Raw genomic sequence first — 25763 nt, forward strand, 5'->3', positions numbered from 1 at the left:
CCAAAAAGAGTCCCTCAGAGGGACTTTTGTCCATGCAGAGACGGTCACAGACGCCTTTAAGTTCACAGAACATCTAAAAGACGTCCTCAGTGTCTCTGCTCCTCGTCAGGACCTCTTGCATGTTGAGCAGGGAAAAGCTTATGAGCTCTTCACGAAACCAGGAGATCAGGATGGTGGTGGATCAAGAGCTGGCTTCAAGTTCAGGTGTTGTCCTTTCTGCGCTGCAGCGTGAAACAGGAAGTGTGTGGCAACTACCTTTCTGTTTTACTTCACGTTTAGAAATCTGCCACTTCCCCTGCCTAAAATTCACTGTGTCAAAATCAAACAGCAAGTTCCTCTTAAACGGTCACCTGGCCTCCAAGGTCAACGCATCCAGGGCTCAGCAGCATCGCGGTCTCTGGGTTTCATCCTTGACTTTTCTTTTCTTCCTTTACTTTTGCAGTTTAAAAGCAGCTGCTGGTGTGTTCAAACATTCCTGCAGCTGTTGAAGGCTTAACACACATTTAAACTGAATATTGTTCTTTCTTTGGCCTTTTTATTCGCGCTAATTCTGGCGAAACAAGATTAAGAGCAGGAGTCAGATTATAAACCCAGACGTGTATTTTTCATGACTGGAGGAATTACTGAGAAGGAAACGAGCAACCTCCCTTCTGAAAAAGTCAGACAGGCAACTTCCTTGTTTGCTCGGACCAGAGGTAATAAATGAGTAATCCGTTCTCTGCACTCTTCACTCTCCTCCTTCACTGCTTCCTGCTTCCTCATCTAGCATCACATTAATACAGGGCTCTCTCCACGCGCTCCTCTCAGAAGCACTTTTCATCATGGGGAACTTTGTAGCTAACGAGGGACTCTCCATCTTTGTCATCGTGAGTATATTTTTGAATTCACTTTAATTATGAGCGTCAGCCTTCCTGCTGTCTTTGAGCTTTAAATCAGACCAGTCCATGATTTCTCATTAAGCATCTATTCTTTGTAAAGTTCTGCTCCGTCTTAACAAAAAAGAAAATTCTTAATCATAATTTATCTTGTGAATCTCTAGATAATTGTAAGCAGTATTTTGTTAAAGCCTTCACAACTGATAGAAATATTATTTTTAAACTAATATGCTGCTTTCTAAGTGGCCTAAACCAAATCTAGAGGGATCTAGTCCACCCAGACCAGAGTCATTATTGGTGCTCCTTTCTTCCCACTCTGACCCCATGCTTGTGTCTGGATGTCTTTTCCAGCTGGTATGGCTGGGGATCAACGCGTTCCTGTTTGTCCGTTTCTACTTGAACTTCCTGGTGGAGAGGTGGTTCTACACCAGGGTCCTGCTCGGGGTGAGTCCCAGCTTCAGATTCCTGCACACAAATAAATGCCGCTGTTTGGTTTAGGTTTTAACTGCACTCTGACAGCGGAAGGAAGAAAGCTGTTGTAAAAATACAAATGGAAAATATAAAACAAAGAGAGAGAGATAAAAAAAAAAAAGAACAGGGCCCGCTCTTTTTCATTTCCTCAAAATGCTGCAGGTGCAAGAAGTCCTCAGCGTTAACAATACAGACTCTGCAGCCCACCCACTTCTTCTTCTGCTGCTAGGATAATCACTGTACGTAGAGGGTTATAGCTACACTTTGCAGGCATTTCAGCTCCAGTTTGTTGATGCTTCTTGTTCTAATCTTGTGGCAGATAGTGGAACTGTCCCCCACATCTTCCCACTCACAGCCACCACAGAGAGACCTAGTATTCAGCCAGTGTTCAGCTCTTGATTAGCTTCACTTTCAAATTTCACCAGCAGCACGATATGAAATCACTTCTCTTTAATTCCTTTTTAATTGCTTGGTAATAGTGCGTATATATTACTGAGGGACAGCAAATCAAAGCCTGAACAAATATGCAGACACCCAGTGATAATCATGATTGCTTTCAAAGTGGATGATTCATTTATTATGTCTGGCTGTACCAATAAAACTGACTCTCCTTCCCGTAATAAAGAGCCGCAGAATCAAATCCTTGGCAACTTGACCTAGATTTGATAAACACATCCACACCCCGCGCTAATGACTGACTCCTTATCTCCACCTCCCTGTTTTCAGCTTCTCTACTAGCTCACGTAGAGAAGCAGGGTTTCAATGCGCTCTGCGGTAACAGGTGGCCTCGTGACACACTGACTCAGGACCATCCGGCTGCAACAGCTGCCTTCAAACTAGCAGAAGTGAAATTTCCTCTAAACCTGCCAGAATTAAATACAAAGAGAGATGAGGAACAGAACTCAGAGCTGCTGCTTTCTATGTCGCTTACAGAGCTCTTATTGCTAAACTCCACAAAACTTTAGAGGTCAGAAAAGGGACGGATGTTTCACATTTGTAAAACCAAAACTGATAATGCATGAGGCTTTTTTCACAGTTTGAATAATCACATTAAAGTATTTCGAAGACTTTTTGAAGCTTTGCACACGTTTAATAACTGAAGTGATGGTTTCTATTCTCCTGCTTGTTGTTTAAGTCTCAGATTCCTAAATGTCTTCTCTAACGACGGAGGTGCTGAATGTTACTACAGTAAAAACTAATCTTGTCTCTGTAAACCTGCAGCAAGCCCTGCCCTGGGCCAGAGCTCCTGCTGCCTGCCTCAACTTCAACTGCATGCTCATTCTGCTGCCAGTCTGCAGAAACCTCCTGTCCTTCCTCCGTGGCTCCATCCAGGTAGACATCAAAAACTATTACTTCACCATCTCCTGCATATTTGATGGCTGAATTAATGTGCTGACATGTTTTGTCCCCGTTGCTGCTGGTCTCACTGCTCTCCCCGTCTTGTGTTCAGTACTGCAGCCGCACGGCAGCTCGCCAACTCGATCGAAACCTGACATTTCACAAACTGGTGGCTTACATGATCGCCTTCCATACAGGTACGCTTTACAGCTGGGTCTGATTAAAACAGTACCACACCAGTTAGTGGCATGTTAAAGTCAGGATGTGCTCAGTCACTTTAACCAGCCACAGCAGAGAAGAGGTGCACAGATGAACCTCAGTTTATTTAGTGGATTCGTATCCTTCTCATCACTTGTGTCTCTCCGTCTTCCAGCTGTGCACATTATCGCACACTTGTTCAACTTTGAGTTTTTCATGGACGGCCAGCTGAACCGCAACAGCAGCCTCCTGACCTTCGTCCTGTCTGAAATTGGCAACGAGGACGGCGTCGCCTTCCTGAACCCCATCAGGACCAACGAGACGGTGAGTCAGCTCACAACTCGTGCCCTTAAAGAAGAGGTCTGGGGTTGAGGAGCAGTTGGTATTTTTCTTGTGTTGCAAGTTTGTGAAACCCCGACTTCTAAATTGCTTCATTTTGTTTTTTTAAGTAAATGTATTTCTACATCTGACAAACTTCCTTCCCTGAGTTTTTGCCCTTTGAGAAACTTCCTCTTTGCAGATACAGTATGTGGAGATGAAACATCTTAATGAAACTTCTCGGCTGATTTCTGCTGTTTCAAATCAAATCAATAATGAAAAATGATTTAATTATTTCTTATTATATTGTCATTTTATGGGTTCATTCACGCCTGAAGGCGGCGTAGTGAATTCCCCCTCCTTCTGCCTCCTCCACTCCTTCTACTCAGACGTCTTCTCTCTGCTGGTCTACGTTCATTAGCTCCAGCTCCAACATGAGCTGCTCAGTTACAAATTTATTCCTGTGACGCATAGATCTATCAACCTGCCCTCATCTCTCACTCCTCATCATCTCAGTTTCCTGAGCCTTTGTCAGGACTCAGAAGTTCAGAAGCACGCACACAGACTTGGATTTATTATCACTCAGTCTGCAGCTTCAGACTCAGAAAAGCTTCCGTCTTAAAGTATTTGTCTCTTGTTAACCTCACAAGCTATGACAAAAACATGAGCTATGACAAAACAGACCTTTAGCACATGAGGGAAGTTAGGCAATAAAGTTGATCTGCAGGGGCGTGCAACTAAATTACAAACCACTGAGGAACTGACCCGTGACCGACTCATGACCGCCCCCTCGCCAGACTAATTTGAAGAGGGGGAAACCACTTATATCTATATATATAAATAAATATATGTGTCATTAGTGAAATGTATTTTGTTGCAGAACCCTACCATCGTCCTTTTCACCACCATCGCCGGGCTGACGGGCGTGGCCATCACGCTGGCCCTCATCCTCATAATCACCTCCTCCATGGAGATCATCCGCAGGTCGTACTTTGAGGTGTTCTGGTACACACATCACCTCTTCGTCATCTTCTTCATCGGCCTGGTGTTCCACGGCTACGGGTAAGACGCTCAGACGCAAAGGCACAGTTTGTTTCTTCCTGACAGCAGCTGCCGACTCTTGGATCAATGCACTGGTTGAATAATTATCCGGACGGTCTTTTGTCCCCATTTAGTTTAGACATGACTCTGTTTGTCTGTGCAGGCGCATAGTGAGAGGACAGACGCTCAACAGCCTGAAAACAAACGATCCTGACGACTGTGCCGACCGGTTTGAAGACTGGGGAAAGAATGAATCTGGCTGTGCCGTCCCAGAGTTTGCTGGAAATCCACCAGGGGTGAGTGGTGAAATGTTTTTCTAATATTCCCCAATAAAAACACTCTTAGTAAGGTCTGTGAAGGTAAATTTTTCAATGCTTTCCTCTTCTCCAGACATGGAAGTGGGTCTTAGGCCCCATGATCCTCTATGTGTGTGAGAGGATCGTTCGCATCTATCGATCCCATCAAAAAGTGGTCATCACCAAGGTGTGTAATCACATCATTAAAAGGATTTTAACATTTTTTTTTTCCTATAATTCAACGGCTCTAATATTATTCCTATACCTGGTCCACAGGTGGTGATGCATCCCTCAAAGACGCTGGAGCTGCAGATGAAGAGGAAAGGCTTCCACATGGAGGTGGGACAGTACGTCTTCATCCAGTGTCCGTCCGTCTCCAGGCTGGAGTGGCACCCCTTCACCCTGACCTCCGCCCCAGAGGAAGACTACTTCAGCGCCCACATCCGTATCGTTGGGGACTGGACGGAGGCGCTGTATCAAGCCTGTGGAGGAGATAAAAACGAAACACAGGAGGCCTGGAAACTGCCCAAGTATGACAACGGGGAAAGCGGTTTATAAAAGAGGAAAATTGTGTCAGAAATTGCTTGTGATTGCTTTCGATCGCTGCCTCCCAGATCCACCAGAGCTGCTTTGAAAAGCTGGAGAGAGAGGAGTCGTGTTTAGACCCCTGAGTGGTTAATTGTGTTGTGTCACTCCTGGCTCGTTTCAGGAATGAGCGGAAAGGCGGAAGAAATGATAAAAGATTAACAATAGCATCTTCCAGCCGACAAATTAGTTTCCCACAGTCGCCCCGCTGCGAGCGCTGGAGAATGTTTTCTCGAGGCCACACAATGAAAGAACGAGGCCTTTATTCAGAGCTGCTGCCTCTGATGAAATGACCTTCAGAGCAATTTGTTGATTCCTTGGAAACAAATCAACCGTTGCAGCAGTTGGACAACATCCTTCAAATATGTTGGCAAGATGTAACAACTGTTGTCGCAACAGTTCTCTAAAACAACGGCCGAATAAAACGGGAAAAAGAGAAGATGATTGTGTGACTTAAACTAATCTCTTTCAACAGACGTGCACAACTCTCACTGCAGCTTTTTTGCAGATGTTTTTTCACATATCCTGAAAAACTGTGATCACTCCATAACCAGTTTGGTTTCTCTGTCTCTCAGGGTGGCGATAGACGGCCCCTTTGGAACCGCCAGCGAGGACGTGTTTCGTTACGAGGTGGTCATGTTGGTGGGCGCGGGAATCGGAGTGACTCCTTTCGCCTCCATCCTCAAGTCCGTGTGGTACAAACGCATTCAGAACAACCAGGAGGTCTTTACCAAGAAGGTGAGACACTGACACCCCCCTCCCTGTCTTCGTCTTCTAAAATGTAGAAGAAGAAAAACTAGATGTTTGCTCAATAACGTGTCTCCGTCCTAGATCTACTTCTACTGGCTGTGTCCGGAGACTCAAGCCTTCGAGTGGTTTGCAGACCTGCTGCAGTCTCTGGAGGGCCAGATGACGGAGAAAGACATGACCGACTTCCTCAGCTACAACATCTACCTCACCCGCTGGAAGGAGACCGAGGTAAGGACAGAAAAAGGACAGCCGAAGTAAAACCAGATTCCACCTGCTGATAAAATGCTCTTGAAACGGTTGTTGTTGAATTGCGGTCAAAGGTACGTTTACTTTAAAGTGTGTGTCTCTTCCTGTGTCAGGCGGCTCATTTCCGTGTTCACCACGAGGCGGAGAACGATCCAATCACGGGCCTCAAACAGAAAACTCTTTATGGGAAACCTAACTGGGACAACGAGTTCACCAATATTGCGTCAAAGCACCCGGGGTGAGGCCCTTTGAGCGGCACACTCACCATTTCAGCATCATGCATACCCATAGCAAATATTTGATTCTGTTATTAGATATATATACATTGGGATTAACTGAGATTTTTGCATGTGTAAATATAAATAAACTCTGAATAATGTCTTTTTGGTGTGCAGAACCAAAGTGGGTGTCTTCCTGTGCGGTCCACCTCAGCTCGGGAAGTCTCTGGAGAAGCAGTGTCTGTCGCACACGGAGGCCGACGTCAAGTTCATCTTCAACAAGGAAAACTTCTAAAACCTCCAGAACTTTACGTCTGGATCAAGTGGCAGCTCAACAACGACGGGGTCCATCTTCTCTCCTTTCGCTTCTCAGAAGAGACGTTTTGCAAGGATGCTGCTCTGTCTCTCTCTCTCTCTCTCAGGAAGCGACTGAACAACCCTGTGGTGTTTTCCACATTACCCTCTTCTCCTTTTTTTGTTACATCAGTAATTGTATGTGCTGGTTTCAAAACATTTGTTCCTCCTTTCTTTCTTTTTTTACATATATATATATTTTCAGTGACTTTTCTTTGACATGAAGTTGGAAGATTAAGAGCTAAATCACCCTGGAGTAAGATTTTAAAGCTTTGGCTGCTAAAGTAGAGCTGTTGAGTAGCTTTCAGTACATCCTCAGTTCTTTGTCAATGCTTTTAAGTTCAGCCATGTGTTCACAGTCTGTATATGTTTGTATGTTTGTATTCTAGATGAAGCTTTTATGGATTTTATTTTGTAGGGCTGTAAAAAAAAAAAAAAAAATAGCCAACGACGTGATGAGACGTGCCTGAAAACGTCTCATATGTTTGTGGAAACTCTGAAGAAAGCAGCCATACCCTAACGTATCAGTGGATAGTTTGCTCAGTTGTCACGGAGAAGGTTCAGTTGTTAGGCTGTCGTCTCCGTGACAACTGACCAAACTCCATCCCGCTGACGAAGCCCAGCGAGAATGTGGCTTCCGGCTTCGGAGAGCTGTTGGAATTTTTGCCAGCTTTGTTTTTCTGTGTTTACTAATTCCTGAATCAGTAACTAACAAAGCCGGAGCCGGCAGAGTCAGTCAGAAAGAAATATCTGTATTATATGGAGTCTTTAACGTGGTAAAATCATCTATGTACAGTTAAAAAAAAAAATTTCAAATCAGATTTTTACTCTGTTATCTTTGTGTATGTTCAGCACTCACAACCAAGTGATAATAAACTTGAACTTTTAACTTGAACGATGCTTTCCAGTTATAAATTACTGATTTGTACACAATTTAATTAAGTAATTCAAATGTTATACAGTAGAAATGAACCACTTCAGTGAGGATCTATTCTATTTGTGCAGAGAAGCATGTTTTTAAAGCATCTCTGCACGTCAAACCTACTAAAGTATGCACAATTCATGCATAAGCTCAGGTTGTTATATAATTTATATGTACTGTATGTCAAAAAAAAAAAAAAAAGCATGTTCAGAGTAATGTTTAACCGTGCTGTTAACATGCATCCTGAAAGCGTTTTATGATTCTGACAGGATTCTACTGTTAATCCCGAAGCATCGCTGCACAGGGATCAGGCTCTCCCCCAGGGTCCCAGGACGGATCTGAGGCTTTGTGAGATGATTAAAGGCAGAGAAGGAGATAAACGCTGAAGTTCAGCAACATAAAATGACATTTCTCTGATCTTTGTTTTGAAACCATGGGAGTAGTTTAGAGAAGAACCTACATGTACGTCTGTGTCAGCGGCAGAAAGGCTGCACTGATCTCATTTTTATAATCTTATCCTTTTTAAGCGTTACAAAAGCCTTACAGGAGTACTTAAAATGCAGAGCATGATTAATAAAAGATGAAATGTTGCTGTTATACATTTAAAAGGAACGAGTGAACGCTTCAGTTTGTGTTTATTATCCTGCAGCTTCGAGTACAAAACATCGTTCTCCTGTCTTTGACATGATACACGTGATAAACATATAAGTATAAATGCGTTGTTTCCAGCTGCGGCATGACGTCAGGCAAAATGATGAAGTGAAGCTACTTAAGCACTGCACTGGCATGAGAAGATAAATACATTAAGACGGTGTTGCTGCATCCGACGTGCTGGAAACAATACAGCTGTTCCTCAGCGGTACAGATGAGGAGTCTGTGGCACGTGGTGGCCCCCTGCTGCTCACAGCAGTGCACTGCGCCTTCTTCTGGTGACGGTCATTCAATGATGTGTGTGTCCTATGCAATGGCCACCGCAAACACACTGACCACACAGTACATGGTGCGGTTTTCCCATCTCACTGTGCAGCTTCCTGCAGACACAAAACAAATGCAAGAGCAAGAAGAAAACAGGTGTTATATAAGTAATATTATGTTAACAGAAGTGAGCAGTCAAAAACCTACCATCCATGGCAGTGTCCCAGTAGCAGGAGTTAGCTGTGTGGAGGCCTGCACCTGTTTTCTGCATCACAGCACATGTCACTGCACAGACGAAACACAACAACAACACAAGAATCACTTTCTGTTCACACCCGTCTCCTCTTTGTGTTTCATTTCGTCCTCCTCCTCCTCCTCCTCTCAGACACATACCAATGTACTTGAAAGGCTTCCCCTGTTTGACCAGCTGTGTGAGGCAGCGCTCCACGATGCTGGCCGTCCATTTGTTCACCAGGCTCTGGCTGTAATCGTCCCCACCTACGACGCTCTCGATACACTGAGACACACACACACACACACACACACACACATGCTTTTAGATGAGATCAGAGTGGAGTCATGTGGGAGTCACTGGGTGCTGTTTCACCAGAGGGGACTGAAATAAAGACAAGACACTGTTCTGTCTCTGTCTCTGATCCCCAACACGGACCTGAGGACAGCAGATGGTTTATGTTTGACACCAATAAACACTTTTACTAAAGCAGCTTTAAGTTTGTTCATGTTCAGTCGGAAACGTCGACAAAACTAAACTGGATCCTTCATAAACACACAAGTAGACAGCAGCAGTGGCAGCATTGGGAATAAGATACCGCTGTAAACATGTTGTTTGTGCCTCTGCTTAAACCCTAACCGCGTCTCCTTCAGCTTGAATCCAAGGTTTAACACTTTACATTTCACATTTTAAGCTAACTATTTAAGCCCTACCACCAGGATGTGAAGTAAAAACATACCAGATGTGGTTTTTAGTTTGTGTGTCCCTAATTGTAATTGAATATAAAGATGAGGAGAGTGTCAGACTTTAGAAGAATAAAAGTAAAGGCGATGTTACCTCTTTGACAACGTTATCAGCTTCTTCCGAGTTAAATGAACCCTGAAAAAAAAAGTGCAGATTATCAGTCACGTCCAACACTGAAGCAGATTATCTGACAGGACTTCAGCAGAACAGAAGTAGTTAAAAGATATAACAGATAAACACAGCAGGGACTCTATTAGCTTAATAATCCAAATAATGTAGAACATAAAATGCACTTTCAACAACGTGTTAAAGTCCAAAAAGAATATAATTAATTCTAAATACGATGCTCAACATTATATAATGATTTCACAGCATAAACACAGCGTCATCATCAGAAATCACGGTTAAAAGTTAGCTGCGGCTAATCACACTAGCTGGCTAGTTTAGCTAAATGCTAGCTAAATGCTAGCTAACGTTAGCGGGCGACTGTTCAGGAACAAACCTCGCTTCCGTTATGATATTCCTCCATTCCTGGCATCTGTCCGCGGTTCACGCTGCGTACAGTCCTTGTTGCTAAACAAAAACAGAAAAGCTAAATCTGAAACTGCTCAGAGGAGAAAACCAGAAAACAGGGAGCTGTCCAGGAGCTTCCTACCTCCGACGGACGAGCTGTCAACAGAGTCAACGACGCCGGAAAAGAGCGACGCCAGCCCGGCGAAAGAGCAGCGCTCAGCTAACGGCTGACACCTGCTGGACGGATTATGACATGACAACAACACATAAACAATAAATAATAAAATAAGTAAAATAAAATAAAATAAAATAAAATAAAATAAAATAAAATAAAATAAAAAAATGCTTAATATTTTAATATTAAACTACTCTATCCTGACTGTCAAATCAACAAATATTGATATTAATTTTAATTTAGAAAAAAAAAGAAAAAATACAAATCTGTTGTTTATATGTTGGTATATGCAATATTCCAACATATTCTATTTATTTATTATATTTTTATAACGTTTCTTCATGAAAACAGGAAAATATATATTTTTTAATGTAAAATAATGACTCGTGATCATCTTTATATCAAAATCCTTTACTGTTATCACAAAAATTCATATACGAAAACAAGTCAGTTTAAATGAGATTGTCGTGTCAGAATATAAAAACCAATGCATCTCTTAGGAACTCATACGTATCGCATCAAACGTGGAAATGTGCTCCAGGACCAGGTCATAATAAATAATATCTCTTATTATATTTACATCCTCACAGCTTGAAAACACACACTCACACACACACACACACACACACATATTGAGGCTCAGCAGCTGGAGAAGGAAATGTGCCACAAAACATTTACAATGAAAAATAAAATAAAAATAACCCAGTAACATGGTGCTGCTGGTGACACTGGTGGAGGTGGAGGAGGCTCAGGTGGTAGTGGTTGATTTAAAGCTCACTGAGATGGAGCACCAGTGACTCCAAACACCAAAATAAAGGATGGAAGAAAACGACAATTTACAGAATATTCCTCACAGAGGCTGCATGATGTTATAAAGCTGCTACTGGTTCAACATGTTTCTGCAACATGAAAAATAATGTTGAACGTAGATGTTATACTGGTTCTGTTTAACGTGAGAAACAAGCTTTTGCCGCTGCTATTACAGATCAGTTTCAGAATAAGTGCAGCTTCACACCGTGTCCTCATGAAGCCTGTGGCCATGTTAATGTGCACGGACACATCTCTGCAGCCAGGTGAGAGGTGAACCACTCTGAGGTGAAGGAGGACAAGCAGAGACATGAATCAGTTTGTGTCTGTTGTGCTTCAGAGCGATGTGATGTGCTCCACAGGGAAGCTGCTCGTCTGAGCTGCTGCTAATGAGTCTTCACACTTTGGTCTGACTTTTCCAGAGAACCGAGGCCACTGGAGGGTTTAGTTTCCCGGGATCACAGTACGATGCAGGCTCCAGAGCGGGGCCCTCTGGCTCCGGGTCGCTGCGGTGCCGCACCTTGATGAGTCCCGGTGGCAGCAGCCGGGGACGGAGGCTGTCCTTGGACGGCTCGGTCCCCGCTGACGGGGCCCTCCGCCGGGGTTTGGTCCGTGTCATTTGTCTGCCTCGACCTGGAGGAGGACAGTCGTCTGAAGAGAGAGAGCTGGGAGGGCAGAGGAGACAGTTTTTAAGGCTGCCATTTGTTCATGCGTCCAGTTGAAAGCTTTCACACTTTGTTTTAGCACAAATATCAGTCCGTCTGTCTGTCCATCTATCTGGACATTTTGGAGACTCATTCTGGAGTTCATGTACCTTTTTGTTGGAGCCTGATTGGCTTCTAGAGTCACCGTCTGCCGTCCCATTGGCTGGTTTGCCGTTACCCTCTGTCTTCTCTTGGCCTGCAGTGTGGGGCTGCTCGCTGATCTCAGCCGCTGTTGATGTGAGACATTTATTATCAGTCACTCTTTTCTGCAGGGATGTGGTGTTTTTGCAGCTGATTAAGAATCAAAGCAGTCACCTCTCTGCCCTCCGTCAGGTACAGGTTCTTCTTTTAGATCTTCTGGCTTCGGAGAAGATCACATGTCACATGTTAGTGGCAAATCTGTCTCACCTGGAGCAAACCAACATCAACAGACGTGCTGCATATTTACAGGGCTCTGAATCTCTGCTGCTGTTTTCTCCGTTGAGGACTCGGACGTGTCAATCTCCTCCTCCTCCACTTCTTCGCCATCCTCAGTCTTGTCCTCCTCTTCCTCCTCCTCCTCCTCTTCTTCTTCTCCTTTGCTCGACGTCTCAGCAGAACCTTTGGTCAAATCCTGAGAGATGAGAACATATTCAGTTCTACTCTGGCAGATCCAGCAAGACACAAGGAGGGATTAGGGTTCACATCAGTTTGCTGTCACACTAAGGAATTAAGGATTTAACACAAACAGAAATAAAATAGGGGAATGTTTGGGTATGGGTGAAGCGTAATAACCTGAATGAAGCAGGGCATGATGGGAGAGGACTACAGCACAAAGACAACGACGTGACTGGAAGAAGAAGAAGAAGAAAACGAGCCCAACCTGATCCTGAAGAGGCCGAATCAAAGGCTCAAACAGAAAAGGAGCATCGGTGGAAATATGTTGGAACTGTTATTCACCAAGAATGAACACACCTCCCTCTGGATGCTGCACCGGAAACAAATTCTCTTTTTGTATTCAGATCCCGGGGCATTATGGCAGACAGGGTTCAAAAAATATAAATCATCTTAAACGTAAATGCTAGGTAGAAGTCAATCAGATCTGGTCCTGCAGCCCTGAGGCTCAGGGATTTAATATTTGCTGCAACTTGTTTGTTTCTCTTCAAATGTGTTAAAAGCGCGAGAGACGAGAGGGAGAGAACAAACCAAACAAAAACGACAACCTAAATGAAATGAAAGGTTTATTACAAACGTAGAAATGAACAGAAACAGAGATTCAAATAAAGATCTGAGAGCTGAAGGTCTGAACACTGCTCCTCCAGTTTCATCAAGCTCCTAAATAATAATAAAAAACAGTGAAGGCCAAAACTGAATCTAACGTTTAACGCAGGAAGAAAATGAAATCAGCTGCTGAGGAGTAAGAGGTAAACTTTATAGATGAGCTCAGAGAAGCATTTAGAACATCGTGATGTTTATTTATACGGAGATATCAGTGAAGGGAAGAAAGGCACCATGAACGGCTTCCTCCTCCTCCTCCTCCTCCTCCTCCTCCTCCTCCTCCTCTTCCTCCTCCTCCTCCTCTTCCTCTCTATGCTTCCTGTTACTTCAGGTTGAGGTACTGCGGTAAAACATCGTCCCAAAACTCCTCCTCCTCCTCGGCTGCCTGACCTTTGACCCCTGACCTTGACTTACTCCCAGCTGCAGATTTAGAACTTCCTTTTGACCTCTTTTTTACTACCTCCTCCTCCTCCTCCTCTACTTCTTCTTCCTCCTCCTCCTCCTCCTCCTCCTCCTCCTCCTCCTCTTCTTCTTCCTCCTCATCTACTTCGTTTTCAGCTTCTTCCTCCTCCACCTCCTCCTCCTCATCAGTGCTCTTTTTGACAACTTCCTCCTCCTCCTCCTCCTCATTACCAACCTCTTCCTCTTCCTCATCACCCTCCTCATCTTCGTCATCAACCTCTTCCTCCTCACCTTCTTCATCCTCGCCATCTTCCTCACTGCTTTGTTGTTTCCCTTTGACAACGTCCTCCTCTTCTTCTTCTTCTTCTTCCTCCTCCTCCTCATCTTCATTACCAACCTCTTCCTCTTCCTCATCTTCTTCCTCGCCGCTCTGTTCACCCTCCTCCTCCTCCTCTTCTTCTTCTTCACTTTCTTCCTCCTCCTCATCCTCTGCTTCATCCTCCTCTTCTTGCTCTTCCTTTTCACTCTCCTCCTCTTCCTCTTCTCCCTCCTCTTCTTCCTCATCCTTCACACCCTCGTCTTCCTCTTCCTCTTCAATACTACTCTCTTCTTCCTGCCCCTCTTCATCTTCCTCTTCTTCTGCCTCTTCTCTCTCCTCCGAGGACTTCATTAACTCACTGTCACCCTCCTCTTTCTCACTCTCTCTTTCCAGACTTCCCTCCTCCTCCTCCTCCTCCTCCTCCTCTTCCTCATCGTCTTGCTCTGTTTCTCCTCCTTTGCTCTCTGTGTCAGGACTCAACCCTTCTTCACTTTGCTCCTCCTCCTCCTCCTCCTCCTCCTCCTCCCCTTCTACATTCCCTCCTTTGCTCTCTTCCTCTTCAGAGTCGTCTTCACTTCCTTTCACCCCACTTGTTCTCTCCTCTTCTTCCTCCTCCTCTTCTTCCTCAGCACTGCTCTCATCCTCATCGTCCTCTCTGGTTCCCTCCTCATCTTCATCAGTATCTAACTGATCTTCCGGCTGAAGAGTATCGCTGTCTTTATCCTCGTCTTCTTCTTCATCCTCTGTTACTTTTTCAATACTGTGACTAACATCCTCCTCTTCCTCGCTTACCTCTGCACTCGTCCTCTGGCGTTCTTCATCTTCCTCGTCCTGTTTGACTGCCGCAGAGTCGCTCTGCTCCTCATCGTCGTCGTGACTCGTTTCAGGAGCAGGGATGATGTTGATGCTGACCGTCGACTTGTTGCTAAAATCAGCAGCGTAGGATTCAGATTCCTCGCTTCTGAACGTGGTCACGCTGTCTTTGAGACCAGCCCGGCTGCTCTCGCTCCTCGACACCGCCTCCTGGATTAAAACTGATGCTGCTGCGACTGAGGCAGCTCCAGCGAGCAGACTGAGCTCTTTCCTGTTTTTCTCATTCTTAGATTTTTTGGACAAATCTGTCTTCTCTTTAGCTTTAAGGTTTCTGTTCTTTTCTCTTTCAGAAACCGGTCGAGAGCTCCGTGTGTTCTCCTCGTCCAAGTCATCACTCAGGTGAGCGTTAGAGGGACTGTGTTTAGATGCCGGGCCGACTCCTGCATGCTGACTTTGGACTACTATCGGTTTACTTTTAACCCTCACAGGCTCAGAGCTGACACTTAAAACTGTCTTTCTAGTTTCACTTTGTTCAGCTTCTGTTGCTAGCTTCCTGCCAAGCCCTACCAGCTGACCTTTACCCTGACCTGGCCTGGGACGCCGTTCCGATGCCGCCTTTCTGATGTCCTCAAGACTCAGAGGTTTGCTTTTACCGGGTCTCCTCTGCAGCTCCTCCACAGCCATGATCAGGTTCTCCTTGTTCAGGCTGCTCTTCTTCAGTCTCTGTTTGCTCTGTGAGGCCAGAGAGTGAGCGCCGTGGCTCTTCAGGAGCTCTGTGGGTAACGCCCGGCGGCAAGACACCGTCTCGCTCTTACCAGACGGTGAGGTGGAAGAGAAACTGCTCTCCTTAGAGAGCTTTCCCTCCTTTCTTTGGCTCTGCTTGGTTACAGCCTTACCATTCTTACCCTTCCTCTATGCCCGGCACCAGAAAGCAGGAAGAGGATGAAAAAGAGGCATGCATTAGAGAGGAAAAGCAGCATGCAGAGAAATCAAAACGGACAACAGACAGACAGAGGAAAATCTGAAACTTAAACAGAATTATGGTTCTTTTTAGTTTCCCTTCATTCATCAAGCTGGAATAAGAGGCTCTAGTCCTAAATATATCAGTTTCTCCAACCACAGGAAGACTGAATGCTAATTAAAGGGAACCTCTTTGGATTTCCAAGTTGGATACTGAGTGGACATGCTTAAAAAAACGAGGGGGCACAATATTTCTTATTATTTATACTTCAGAATCAACCTTATATAGCAGCCTGATGAAGGCAGGATAGTGGAGAGTTTAAAGAGTTGGAATAATGAGGATGAACTGGAGCTCTAACAGCTGAGTTACCTTCTGAACTGGAGACAGAGTCAGAGTTTTATCACTGGGATCCATCCTCATCACGTGCGTCTGTCAGGAGGGAACAGAGAGACAATGAGCGGCACAAACCAGATTGATCCCAAACACGGAGGATGAATTCAGGGATCTCTCACCATGTTGAGGAAATCTGTGGTCTCTCCCAGTCCTCTAACGCTGTCGGCGTCCGTCAGGCTCTCCACGAGGCTGTCTGTCTCGCCGCCTGCCTGCTCTGAGAAAGCACGGACGACATGAGTATGCAGCGCTCACCACATAACACGTCATATTCTTCAAGTAAAGGAAAGTCCAAGAGAGTTGCAATAGCTCCTTTTAAGGCGACTGAATCATATTTATTCCAGTCAAAGGAAAATCACTTCTTTATGTGAGTCGTGTGGATGGACACGGGCCTGAGAAAGCTGACATGTGGGAACTTTGTGGAAAACCTCGAGACAGAAAATCATTTTAAGGTGCTCTCAGCTGCAGCGATTGAAGAATAAATGTTCATGATCTTGGTCTAAGCTCGGAGGAAGCAGGAGAAGGAGGACGAGGGAGTGGAGGTGAGGTAGGTACCCTGCTGGATTGACCCTGCGCTCCCGTGTTGGTGAGTGCCGTTGAGCACCTTTCTGTGGCTCAGCTCAGGCGGAGGCAGTCTGGGTGGGATGGTCTGGCTGGAGACGGGTAGCGGTGGGTGGAGGTAGCCGGGCGTCATGGCGGGCAGCGTTCGGAACATGGCGCCAAACTGGTCTGGAGATCGCTCCTAAAAAGAAGGATGGGATCAGCCAAAGCGTAGAATACAAGAGTGGCTGCATTTAATGACTACTTTCCCCTTCATGCTGCACACCCACCCTCTCCCTCCTGCGAACCCGAGCAGAGAGGCTCCTCTGCAGGGCGGAGGAGTCGGCCGTGTCCCCGAGCAGCTCCACGTAGGGTCTCTCCAGGTAGTCTTCAATCACGTCGTCCTCCTCCAGAGTCACGTCACCACAGCCGCCATCCCTCGGCCGAGCGAACACCACCATGTGACAGCCGCCGCATGAAGCCTGGTCAATACAACACCTACCTCTTAAAACCTTCTCAAGATACTTATCAGGTATTGTCAGCTCTGGTGAGATATGACTAAATAAAAATGCCGTAAATAAATACAAATATGATGTAAAGTCAATGTGAAAGCCCTACCGCCTGAACGTTGTACTTGAGGAAGCGTGGACACAGAGTTGGTTTGAACTGGTTGGTGAAGTTTTCTTCTCCCAGACCCAGTTTACCGTGCCGGCCGTCTCCAAACGTATACAGCAAACCACCATCTAACACAAGACCCAGAGTTTTGTAGAGATTCGACCAGAAGACTGCATAGTTACTAGACCAGGTGTTGCTTACCTGTGATGACAGCTGTGTGGTTTTCCCCGCAGGCCACCTGACAGACTCGGCCCTTCTTGAAGTGCTCAATCGGACGCGGCAGCCGAGACTCGAAGATAAACGTCCCGTGGCCGAGCTGTCCGAACTGACCGAGGCCGAACGTGTACACGTCATCCTCTGGGAGAGATCAAACTGACTGAGTGAACAGCTTTGGCTTCTGATCACTCTTAAATAACTTCACAAAGAATGGTGCTTCATCGAATGATTAAAATGTGCTCATCACAACAGGGAGTCCATGGCATTAAATTTCCATTGAGAGAAGGACATGTCTTTAAGCGGAAGAAAACGAGACAAGACTAAAAATGTCAATATTAAAAAGTCAGACACAGAAAAAGAGGTCTCTACTCAGCTGGTTTCCTCCTTTTAATCCTGATCGCTCTGACCTGCATCTCAGATAAAGTGAAGACATAAAACCAAATAACTGTGAAACACATTTCACTGTTCAGATTATCATTTACCTGTAAGGGCCACCGTGTGTCCACCCCCACAGGCCACCTGCGCCACCGGCTCCTTGATGCTCTTCACCCTCTGAGGCACTCGGTGTCCTGGCAGCTGGTCGATGCCCAGACCCAGTTTACCGCTGTCCCGCTCCCCGAACGTGTACAGAGCTCCGTCCACTAAGGCACAGACAACAAACGCTTGCTCCATGTGCACAGATTTAACTTTTAACTTGACGACAAGTAAACTAATTGTGCCAGTGACAGATAAATCTTCTCTTGATTGTTTGATCACCATCATTTAGAACATCGAGTGAGCAGAGTCCCACTGAAGTCACTCACCTGTCACTAAAGCAGAGTGGTAGTATCCACAGGACACCCAGCCGACGGCTCGTCCCACGCTGACTTCCTGTGGGGAGGACGCCTGGCTCTCCTTCCCCAAACCGATCTGACCCTCAGTGTTGTCGCCCCACATGAACAGTTTACCGCTCGCTGCGACAAATGAAGACATCACGTTCACAAAAACAGATCTTTTAACGGCAACGCTACAACTTCAAATCTTTCGTTGAGTTTATTTTATTCCGTCGTTTGTCTTTCTCTAATTTTTGTGTCCAATCTTTAAATTGAATCTCACCGGTGAGGGCAGCCGAGGTGTTTGAACCAGCAGCGAGCATCTTGATTGGTCCGTGTGAATCAAAGAAATCCACTCTCTGGAAGCTGGTCCTCTCCTCGCAGTCGCCGAGGCCCAGCTGACCCTCGCTGTTCCCACCTGAGGCGAACACTTTTCCCTGAGCTGCAAACCGACACGCAGAGACGCACAGAAACCAGATGAGTGTGATGTTTCCCTGAAGACTGAATGAAAACTCTGAGAATCGGGTTCTGACCTGTGCAGACCAGCGTGTGGTTCCTTCCACAGGCCACAAGATGAACTTTCTCTGACTTCAAGGCTGAAACAGCACGAAGCAATTAACACAAATATTTATCTGAACTTTTAAACCTCCCAAGAGGAGTTTGCTTAATGTCATACCGCAAACCGCGTCAGCAGAAGAACACCAGGAAGTAGATTTGAGTAAGAAATGGGTTTGGGATTTTTGGGTCCTTTTGTGGGTCACATAAATATTTCCCAGGTAAAGAATTTGTCCCAGTGAAGCTTTTTTTTTTATCTCTGTATTGTTTTAAAGTGGCTGCAGGAGAAAAGTGTCTCTCAGTCAGTCTCCTCAGATTAAAGCAGACTAGGGACCCTCTAAACTGGGATTAACAAATATGCAGCAGCTTGGTTGAAGGAGTGCGTTCGTTCTTCTTCTCTCTTCAGACAGCTGTCAGTGGCAGCACTCACTCACACTGCTTTCCTTTCAGCTATTTAAACACCAACCTTTGACACAAGTGGGCTTGTTGACAGTGAGTTTGGACCCCAGGCCCAGTTGGCCCCAGTTGTTGCTGCCGAACATAAAGAGTTTCCCATTTTCTGTGGAGACGAGCACAGAAAATCTCTGAGCATCAGCCACGTCACAGCAGCAGGCAAAAACAGACCGTTTCCAATTTAAAAATGTAATATTAATTGATTTTCATATTTTTAATTTAAAAATGTTACCCTATAAAAAAAATGTGTGACCTTTTTGTATATTTTTTGGAGCACAGATGTGTCATTTACGGCAGTAAAGTTCACACCAGTAACACGTGAAGAGAAGCTCTTACCTGTTATTAACGCCGTGTGCTCGTCTCCGCAAGCTATTTTCAAGGGGACGTCGTTTTTTAGCCAGAATTTACTCGGGATGTTGTCAGAAAATTTACTCTTTCCAAATGTGAAGACTGCCCCTGACTCTGTAAATAAATAAATAAATAAAAAGGAAACAAGAGAAGAAGACAAACCGACTGACTGATTACTCAGCACCTTTACTGATGGTTTATTGATCATCTATCCAATAACATTAATATTCCTAATACGTGTCAGGCTGCAGACTGTGATTAGGTTCATTACTTGTTTAAATATCATAATTAACGTGTGCAGGACAAATGTAGGAAACACTCTCGTTTGATAAGATGAATAAAAATATGACTTAACTGTAAAGATAAATTTATTTCTCAGTTTGTTTGAGAGTTAGCAGAAAGTCTTCTCAGATAAATCTGACTGAAATACATTTTTTTTTGTATTTATAACTTTTAATGTTGTATTTTATTTGTATTTATCCCTCAGGTTAAATAAAGTCTAATCTATCTTAACTATCTAACAGTAACAGGTCCAAATACATCAATATTGATATTTCATAATTTTTAAAGTCTTTCAAACCCGATATAAAGAGGAAATAAATAAATGATCAGCTAAATCAGTCATGAGGATTAGAGGAGCAGCATAAACAAACAGCTGACTGGTAAACTAATAGAGGCTGATTCTTCTATTAGCCGGCGAGCTAAAGCCAATTACTCGAAGCTAATCTGATAGCTAGCGGGCTAACGCTTCATATTAAAATGCTCCGTCCTGACGGTACGGCGGTGAAATGAGCACAGAACGGCGGTTATTTACCGGGTATCTCGTCCTCAGCCTCCCCCGCCATCACTGCGGGACTTTAATCCGCTTTGCTCGGCGTTGCGGGCGCCGCGGTGCCCCTCTTGTTTTCGACTCCGACAACCCGGAAGTAAACAAAACTTCTCCTAGGCTACGACGCTGATCACGTGACTCTTAAAGTGACAGCGCGTACTGGCCATGGGAACTGTTGTCAGATGATTCTTTGGACTTTTAACTTAATTTAAGAGGGAAACACAGCTCTTCATGTGTCAGGTTTCTGATCATAATTGCTCCAAGATTAATCAGAGAGGTTATTATTTAATTATCGTGCATCCTCTAAGCTCTCTGTGCTAGATGAAGCTTGGTACCTGGCTCCAGATGGTGGTAGGGAAATTAAACTGAACCCACAACCTGTAAAACTATCAGGAACACCAGTGTAATGCAATTCAATCCAACACAACCAGAGCTGCCATTGTGAAGTTCACCATCTCAGTATCTGTTGACTGTTGTTACAGATGCCTCTGTCAGGTTTGTCTCTGCTGATGAGTATCGGTGTCACGTACCGCAATTCAAACTCTAAATTTTAAACCTCCTCTAACCAGAAACTATTAAAAATCTCAGACTATTATTGGTTCATCTTGGTTCCATCTTCTGCCGGAGAGAAGAAGCCACTACCAGAGCAAGAGGAGGATGAATAAATGTTCTATTAAACCTGATCCTTACCGTTGACGACTACTCTCAGTAAAAATATATGGTTTTAACTTCTCTTGATATGCATATTAACATTTTTAATAAATATATGTGGTCTAAGTCTTCAGATGAAGACAGTCTCTTGTTTGTTCTTAATTAATTAACTGTGATTTCTTTCGTCGAACCACAGAAACACAATCAAAACATGAACGACCTGTGGTGCAGATTTGTCTTCCTCTGGTTGTGAAACAATGAACTGCACGATGTAAATGGACATATTAAATGTAAATGTATGTCATTTGCAATTTGTAAAATGTGTATTTTTTGTACTTATTTAATGTTATCTCCTGTGTGCCCCGTAACCAAAGCAGCCCATTGATGAAAAGTGACAGACAAAAGTTCAACACAGCACTTCATTAGGAACACTTGTTAATGTAATGCACATTCATAACAACAGCTGACACAAATCCAGATCTTTTATTTCCCTCCTTCCTTCCCTTCATTCTTTTCTTCTCTTTTGTCCCGTCCTCTCTTCCCTGTTCGTTCTGTCCTCACAGAGTGGGCGCCACAGTAACGTCTCTGTCCTTCTTGTGTGTCTCTTTGAGCCACGATATCAGGATTTTGTTGGTCTCCGCTGGCTTTTCCATCTGAGTCCAGTGTTGACACTCCTCGATGTGTCCTCTGGTGAGATTCGGTACCTGCGGTTCATAAATATCACATTAATTTCTGACAATCACTCAATCACTGATTGTCTCACTGCTGTCTTTCTTACCATTTCCTCCATTCCCATGGACATGATCGGAGGCAGTACGCCGTCTTTACCTGATGTCACCATCAGTGCCGGCATCAGCAACTACCACACACACACAGAAACACACACAAAACACAGTGAGAGACTCAACTTTGGGAAAACTATGAAGTTTTCCGTGTAACAGACCTGCTCAAAGGGTCGAGAACACATCCACTTCCAGTTTGCTCCAATATTTAGATACCAGTACAGCGGCCTCCTGTATGACACATGAGAAGAAACAGCACAGTTTTTACATTCACATCTTCTGAAACAGTGAGCTCCTTTTTTGAAGTTTAGCTGAGATGTTAAATGTGTGTGACCTGACTCCTCTCTCTTTGTACTGGCTGACGTAGTACTGTAAGTCGGCCTCTGACAGGATGGAGCTCCGGGGAATCTGTTCGGGCAGACCCACAAGCAGGCCGCCTGTGGCACAGCAGCAACACAACATGAGCTCACATCAGTGTGGAAAAACAACAGTCAGCAGGAAGTCTTCTCACCTCGTTCGCAGACTCCCGAATTGTTAAGGTTAGGACGAATCTCCTGCGAAAAATACAGAAAAATCTATTACACTTCTCTCTCGCAGCCCACATTCAGGCTGGGTTATACTTGAGTTGATATTTTGTTTTTCTGTCAATAACTGACTGTTATACTCGTCTTGTTCTAATCCCTCTTTGGGGACGTAACTTGGACCAAAGGTTGTTTTTCTCCAGACCTGATACTGCATGTTGTCACTCGTTTGTGTCTACTCACCGTATCACTGTTGCCGTAAAAGAAAGCTTTGAGCGTTCTCTCCAAATCCTTCTCCAGCTCGGCCACTGCTGCATCCTTTAGCACAAACAGTGGTTACTGCTTTTACACTGAGTTTATTTCTCAAAGAAAAGAACAGGAGGGACCAGGTGTGGATGCACACATTTGGCTCAAGGCATTAAAGAGGTTTTGAGCAACTTTTTCAATTAAAATCTTTAAGATAAAATAAGATAAGAGTATCCTTTCATTTATCCCATTCATTGCATCGCCTACAAGATGCCGTTATGACTTACTGTCTGACGGAAGTAGATCTGGTAGTCAAATATGGGAATAGACTTGAGTCTCTCTATGATTGAAATGGAAGGCTCCGCCTTCACCAGAGGAGTGCTCAGAGACGCTACAGCCCTTCAGACACATGGAAAACCACATTTTATTTCCACACATAGCCTCAGCATTGACTCTGTCCGTGTGTGTGCTCACCTGACTCTCTCTGGATAATACTGGGCCATGGACCACACCAGGCTGCCGCCCCAGTCTTGACCCACCAGGGTGACCTGAGGTATGGACTGGAGAAGACACGGAGAAAAATCTGCCAACTGAAACTTTATGAACTAGTATGCTGTGTAATGAGCTACTACTCACCATTTTGTCCATGAATGTGACCATATCCTGGAAAAAGAGGAATACGTGTGTAAATATAATTAAATAACATGTGATTGATCTGTTTTTTTACTCTGCAGTCAGTTTAGTTAGCGTTTGTACCTTGACAATACGCTCCATTAAATACTCCTCTGGGTCTGTGAGCAGACAAATGATAGAGTTAACAAGAAAACAGCCGATTCACACACAATGGATTAATGCAGTCATGAGTAGTTTAACACACCAAGAGGCGCCGTAGACTCTCCATATCCCTTCATGTCCAGAGCTAACGCCCTGAAGCCTGCAGCAGCCAAGGCTGGGATCTACCCGAGAGGAGAAACATGTAAAAAACTCTCCAGCAGTCGTTTGACTTGAGGAAACAGGAAGGGAGCAGCTTACCTGGTGCCTCCAGCTGAACCAGGAATCAGGGAAGCCATGACACAGAAGAACCGGGGGACCGCAGCCCATTTCCACAAAATGAGTCCTCACACCTGGCTGAGACACAAAGACTGTTTGATAGTGGGCTGTTCATAAGTCAGCGAGCTGCTGGAGCTGGTGCTGAGCCTTACTCGGATGGAGACGTAGCCATGAGACACTTGATCAGGTCTGCAGGAGGGTGGAGGACTCTCTGCTCCAACAGCCTGAAACACACAGCAGGGGCGTGTTCACACAAGCAGAGTAACAGTGGTCAAAGCTCCGATGATATATTCAAACCTGAACTCCTGTAAACTCAGCCAGTTTCTCCAGAGCGACGTCCAGATTCTCCACCAAGATGGCCTTCAACCCCGCTTCCTCCGCTGCCTTCACACCCTCCTCATCTGCATCCACCCAAACAGCCTGAAATAAGACGCACGGCTCAGCACAAAGCCACCGATCCATCTCATCGTGAGCAGCATGTAGGAGAGTCCACTACCTGCTGTGAAGTCACTCCCAGGTGCTGCAAAGCTGAGCTGAACATGGCAGCCTCGGGGACCCTGTGACCTGAACGGCAGGACTGAAGGACCAGGTCAAAATGACGCCCCAGCAGACAGAGAACTCGGGCCGGGCCGTCTCCATCTGCACTGTCGTCTACCCAGTGATTGGCGAGCACGGCTGTCAGTAACCCTTTAGATCAGAGATTAAAGTGACATTCAGATATCTCTTTCCCAACTAATAAATGAGTAAATCAGAATCTAGTCTACCGCTGCAACGCAGGCTGGCAGTTGTCTTCAGCACAGCTTCTTGGACGTCCGCCATCGCCTCTCTGAACTCCTGCAGCAGGCCTCTGACTGACCAATCAGATGGCAGAGTCACTCCCCTGACCTGGGCCTCCTTCACACACTCGGCCTCGAACGCTGGAATCATCTTCACACACACAGTCAGCCTCGGTCAGTAAGAGCAGCTCCACATGGCAGACGTGAAGGAAAGCAGGAAACATCTTCACCCACCTGAGAAAGTGTCACGGCACCTCTCTCCGCCCGCATCATGGCGCCGTCCTTCTGGGACGCCACACTGGACAGGAAACCCCTGAGAACCAGAGCAGGAAATAAACCTCCACTTACTTTACTGTCTTCACATCTAAAAGCAAGAAACGTTCAGAAGGAAGCTACAGGAACTCACACATATCTTTACTTTTTATAGATTGATTCCTGCTACGACATGAAAACTACCCCGAACTAAACTTGTTCTATGTAAATGTCATTTCATTTATGGAACGGCTCTCCGTCATCCTTCTACAAAAATGATCAAATCAACTTAAGCACAGCATTTTTACACTCCACACATGATGCACAACAGCTGGAACTAACCTCGGCAGTTTATGCAACTCCTCGAACTTGTTGAAAACGACATCAGGTCGAGAAGAGACAGCAACTCCCCAGAAGTTGAACAGGATTGCTTTCCTCTCCGCCATCTCCTCTGAATCTGAGTGCAAAGGTTTTTAATTTGTCCTTAAATGTCTGTTTCTCTGCTGCTGGAGCAGTCAGTTTTTATTCATGCTGGGAGGGTAAACTTTGTCCTTTTTGCGTTAAATAAGGGCGTTCCCGTTCCTTTGAGTAACAGGTGACAGTTGGGAGGTGTCAGAGTTCACTGGCCTCCAGCTAATCACTAACCCTCACCTGGAGCTAATGACGGCCTCTCACTGTGTTTGACGTTTTGGTCCATTTTGAATACAAATGATACCTGGAAGCTTCGGTGCAGTTCCTGTGTGAGGATGGAAAGTTTTAGTCCACCATGTAAAGTAGTGTGTGTTCATGTTAATTTGTCCATGTGGTCAACGTAATGCTAACCGAATGTTAATGACCGACATGGTTCAGTATTAATGTCACATTACAGCTCGATGTTTTCCTGAATGAAAGATTTGACTTTAATTTGTTAAACTATTGTTTGTACAGCTGTAATCATTATTGTTATTAAGATGATTAAGACTCGTGATTAACAAGTATGATTTGCTTGTACTTTCAATTGACAGCTGACTGTACATTTACAGCACAAACAACCTAAGGAGTGTAAATGCAAATAGAATTTACTGAAATGTCATCCATGTGACAACACGGTGAGAGGTAATTAGCCTCAGGGAGTTCACAAGTATAGAGGATAATGATCTCTAACAGCTCACAAACGTACCCTGTCACTCCCTTAATCATGCAGAACTTTAAGGCTTAATAAAACATTAACGGACAAGCTATAAAAAAAAATTAAAAATAACCACCCTCCGTACAGTTGTCAGGAATACAGTGC

General features: G+C 44.9%; 4 protein-coding genes across 4 annotated transcripts; 1 reads left to right on the forward strand and 3 right to left on the reverse strand.

Annotated features, from left to right (window-relative positions):
* The first annotated feature begins 665 nt into the window (after positions 1-665).
* On the forward strand, positions 666-7544 carry cybb (cytochrome b-245, beta polypeptide (chronic granulomatous disease)). The gene is made up of 13 exons (XM_084574103.1): positions 666-866; positions 1227-1319; positions 2568-2678; positions 2797-2881; positions 3058-3206; positions 4081-4262; positions 4405-4537; positions 4632-4724; positions 4814-5067; positions 5698-5860; positions 5954-6100; positions 6232-6356; positions 6514-7544. Exons 1-13 carry the CDS (start codon positions 822-824, stop codon positions 6629-6631), a joined length of 1698 nt encoding a protein of 565 aa, XP_084430229.1. The 5' UTR covers positions 666-821; the 3' UTR covers positions 6632-7544.
* A 607-nt stretch (positions 7545-8151) lies between these two features.
* LOC311509095 (dynein light chain Tctex-type 1-like) lies at positions 8152-10178 on the reverse strand. The gene is made up of 5 exons (XM_084574147.1): positions 10006-10178; positions 9597-9638; positions 8921-9044; positions 8735-8812; positions 8152-8643 (listed from the first exon to the last, which is right to left on the reverse strand). Exons 1-5 carry the CDS (start codon positions 10039-10041, stop codon positions 8570-8572), a joined length of 354 nt encoding a protein of 117 aa, XP_084430273.1. The 5' UTR covers positions 10042-10178; the 3' UTR covers positions 8152-8569.
* Positions 10179-12382: 2204 nt separating this feature from the next.
* rpgrb (retinitis pigmentosa GTPase regulator b) lies at positions 12383-20307 on the reverse strand (the record flags this gene model as incomplete). Its single annotated transcript, XM_084574807.1, has 15 exons — positions 20198-20307; positions 19372-19497; positions 19049-19141; positions 18561-18623; positions 18311-18469; positions 18019-18168; positions 17698-17856; positions 17201-17356; positions 17003-17127; positions 16675-16866; positions 16400-16586; positions 15967-16061; positions 15824-15883; positions 13507-15405; positions 12383-12403 (listed from the first exon to the last, which is right to left on the reverse strand). Exons 1-15 carry the CDS (start codon positions 20226-20228, stop codon positions 12383-12385), a joined length of 3516 nt encoding a protein of 1171 aa, XP_084430933.1. The 5' UTR covers positions 20229-20307.
* An 899-nt stretch (positions 20308-21206) lies between these two features.
* Positions 21207-24972, reverse strand: ephx2 (epoxide hydrolase 2, cytoplasmic). The gene is made up of 18 exons (XM_084574539.1): positions 24833-24972; positions 24473-24551; positions 24227-24389; positions 23959-24149; positions 23760-23882; positions 23615-23686; positions 23445-23540; positions 23290-23368; positions 23169-23203; positions 23049-23075; positions 22887-22972; positions 22700-22811; positions 22410-22484; positions 22157-22199; positions 21980-22082; positions 21807-21876; positions 21642-21722; positions 21207-21567 (listed from the first exon to the last, which is right to left on the reverse strand). Exons 1-18 carry the CDS (start codon positions 24934-24936, stop codon positions 21421-21423), a joined length of 1686 nt encoding a protein of 561 aa, XP_084430665.1. The 5' UTR covers positions 24937-24972; the 3' UTR covers positions 21207-21420.
* Between the last annotated feature and the right edge of the window lie 791 nt (positions 24973-25763).

This window comes from Chelon labrosus (assembly GCF_963514085.1).
Source record: "Chelon labrosus genome assembly, chromosome: 24".
NCBI lineage: Eukaryota > Metazoa > Chordata > Actinopteri > Mugiliformes > Mugilidae > Chelon > Chelon labrosus.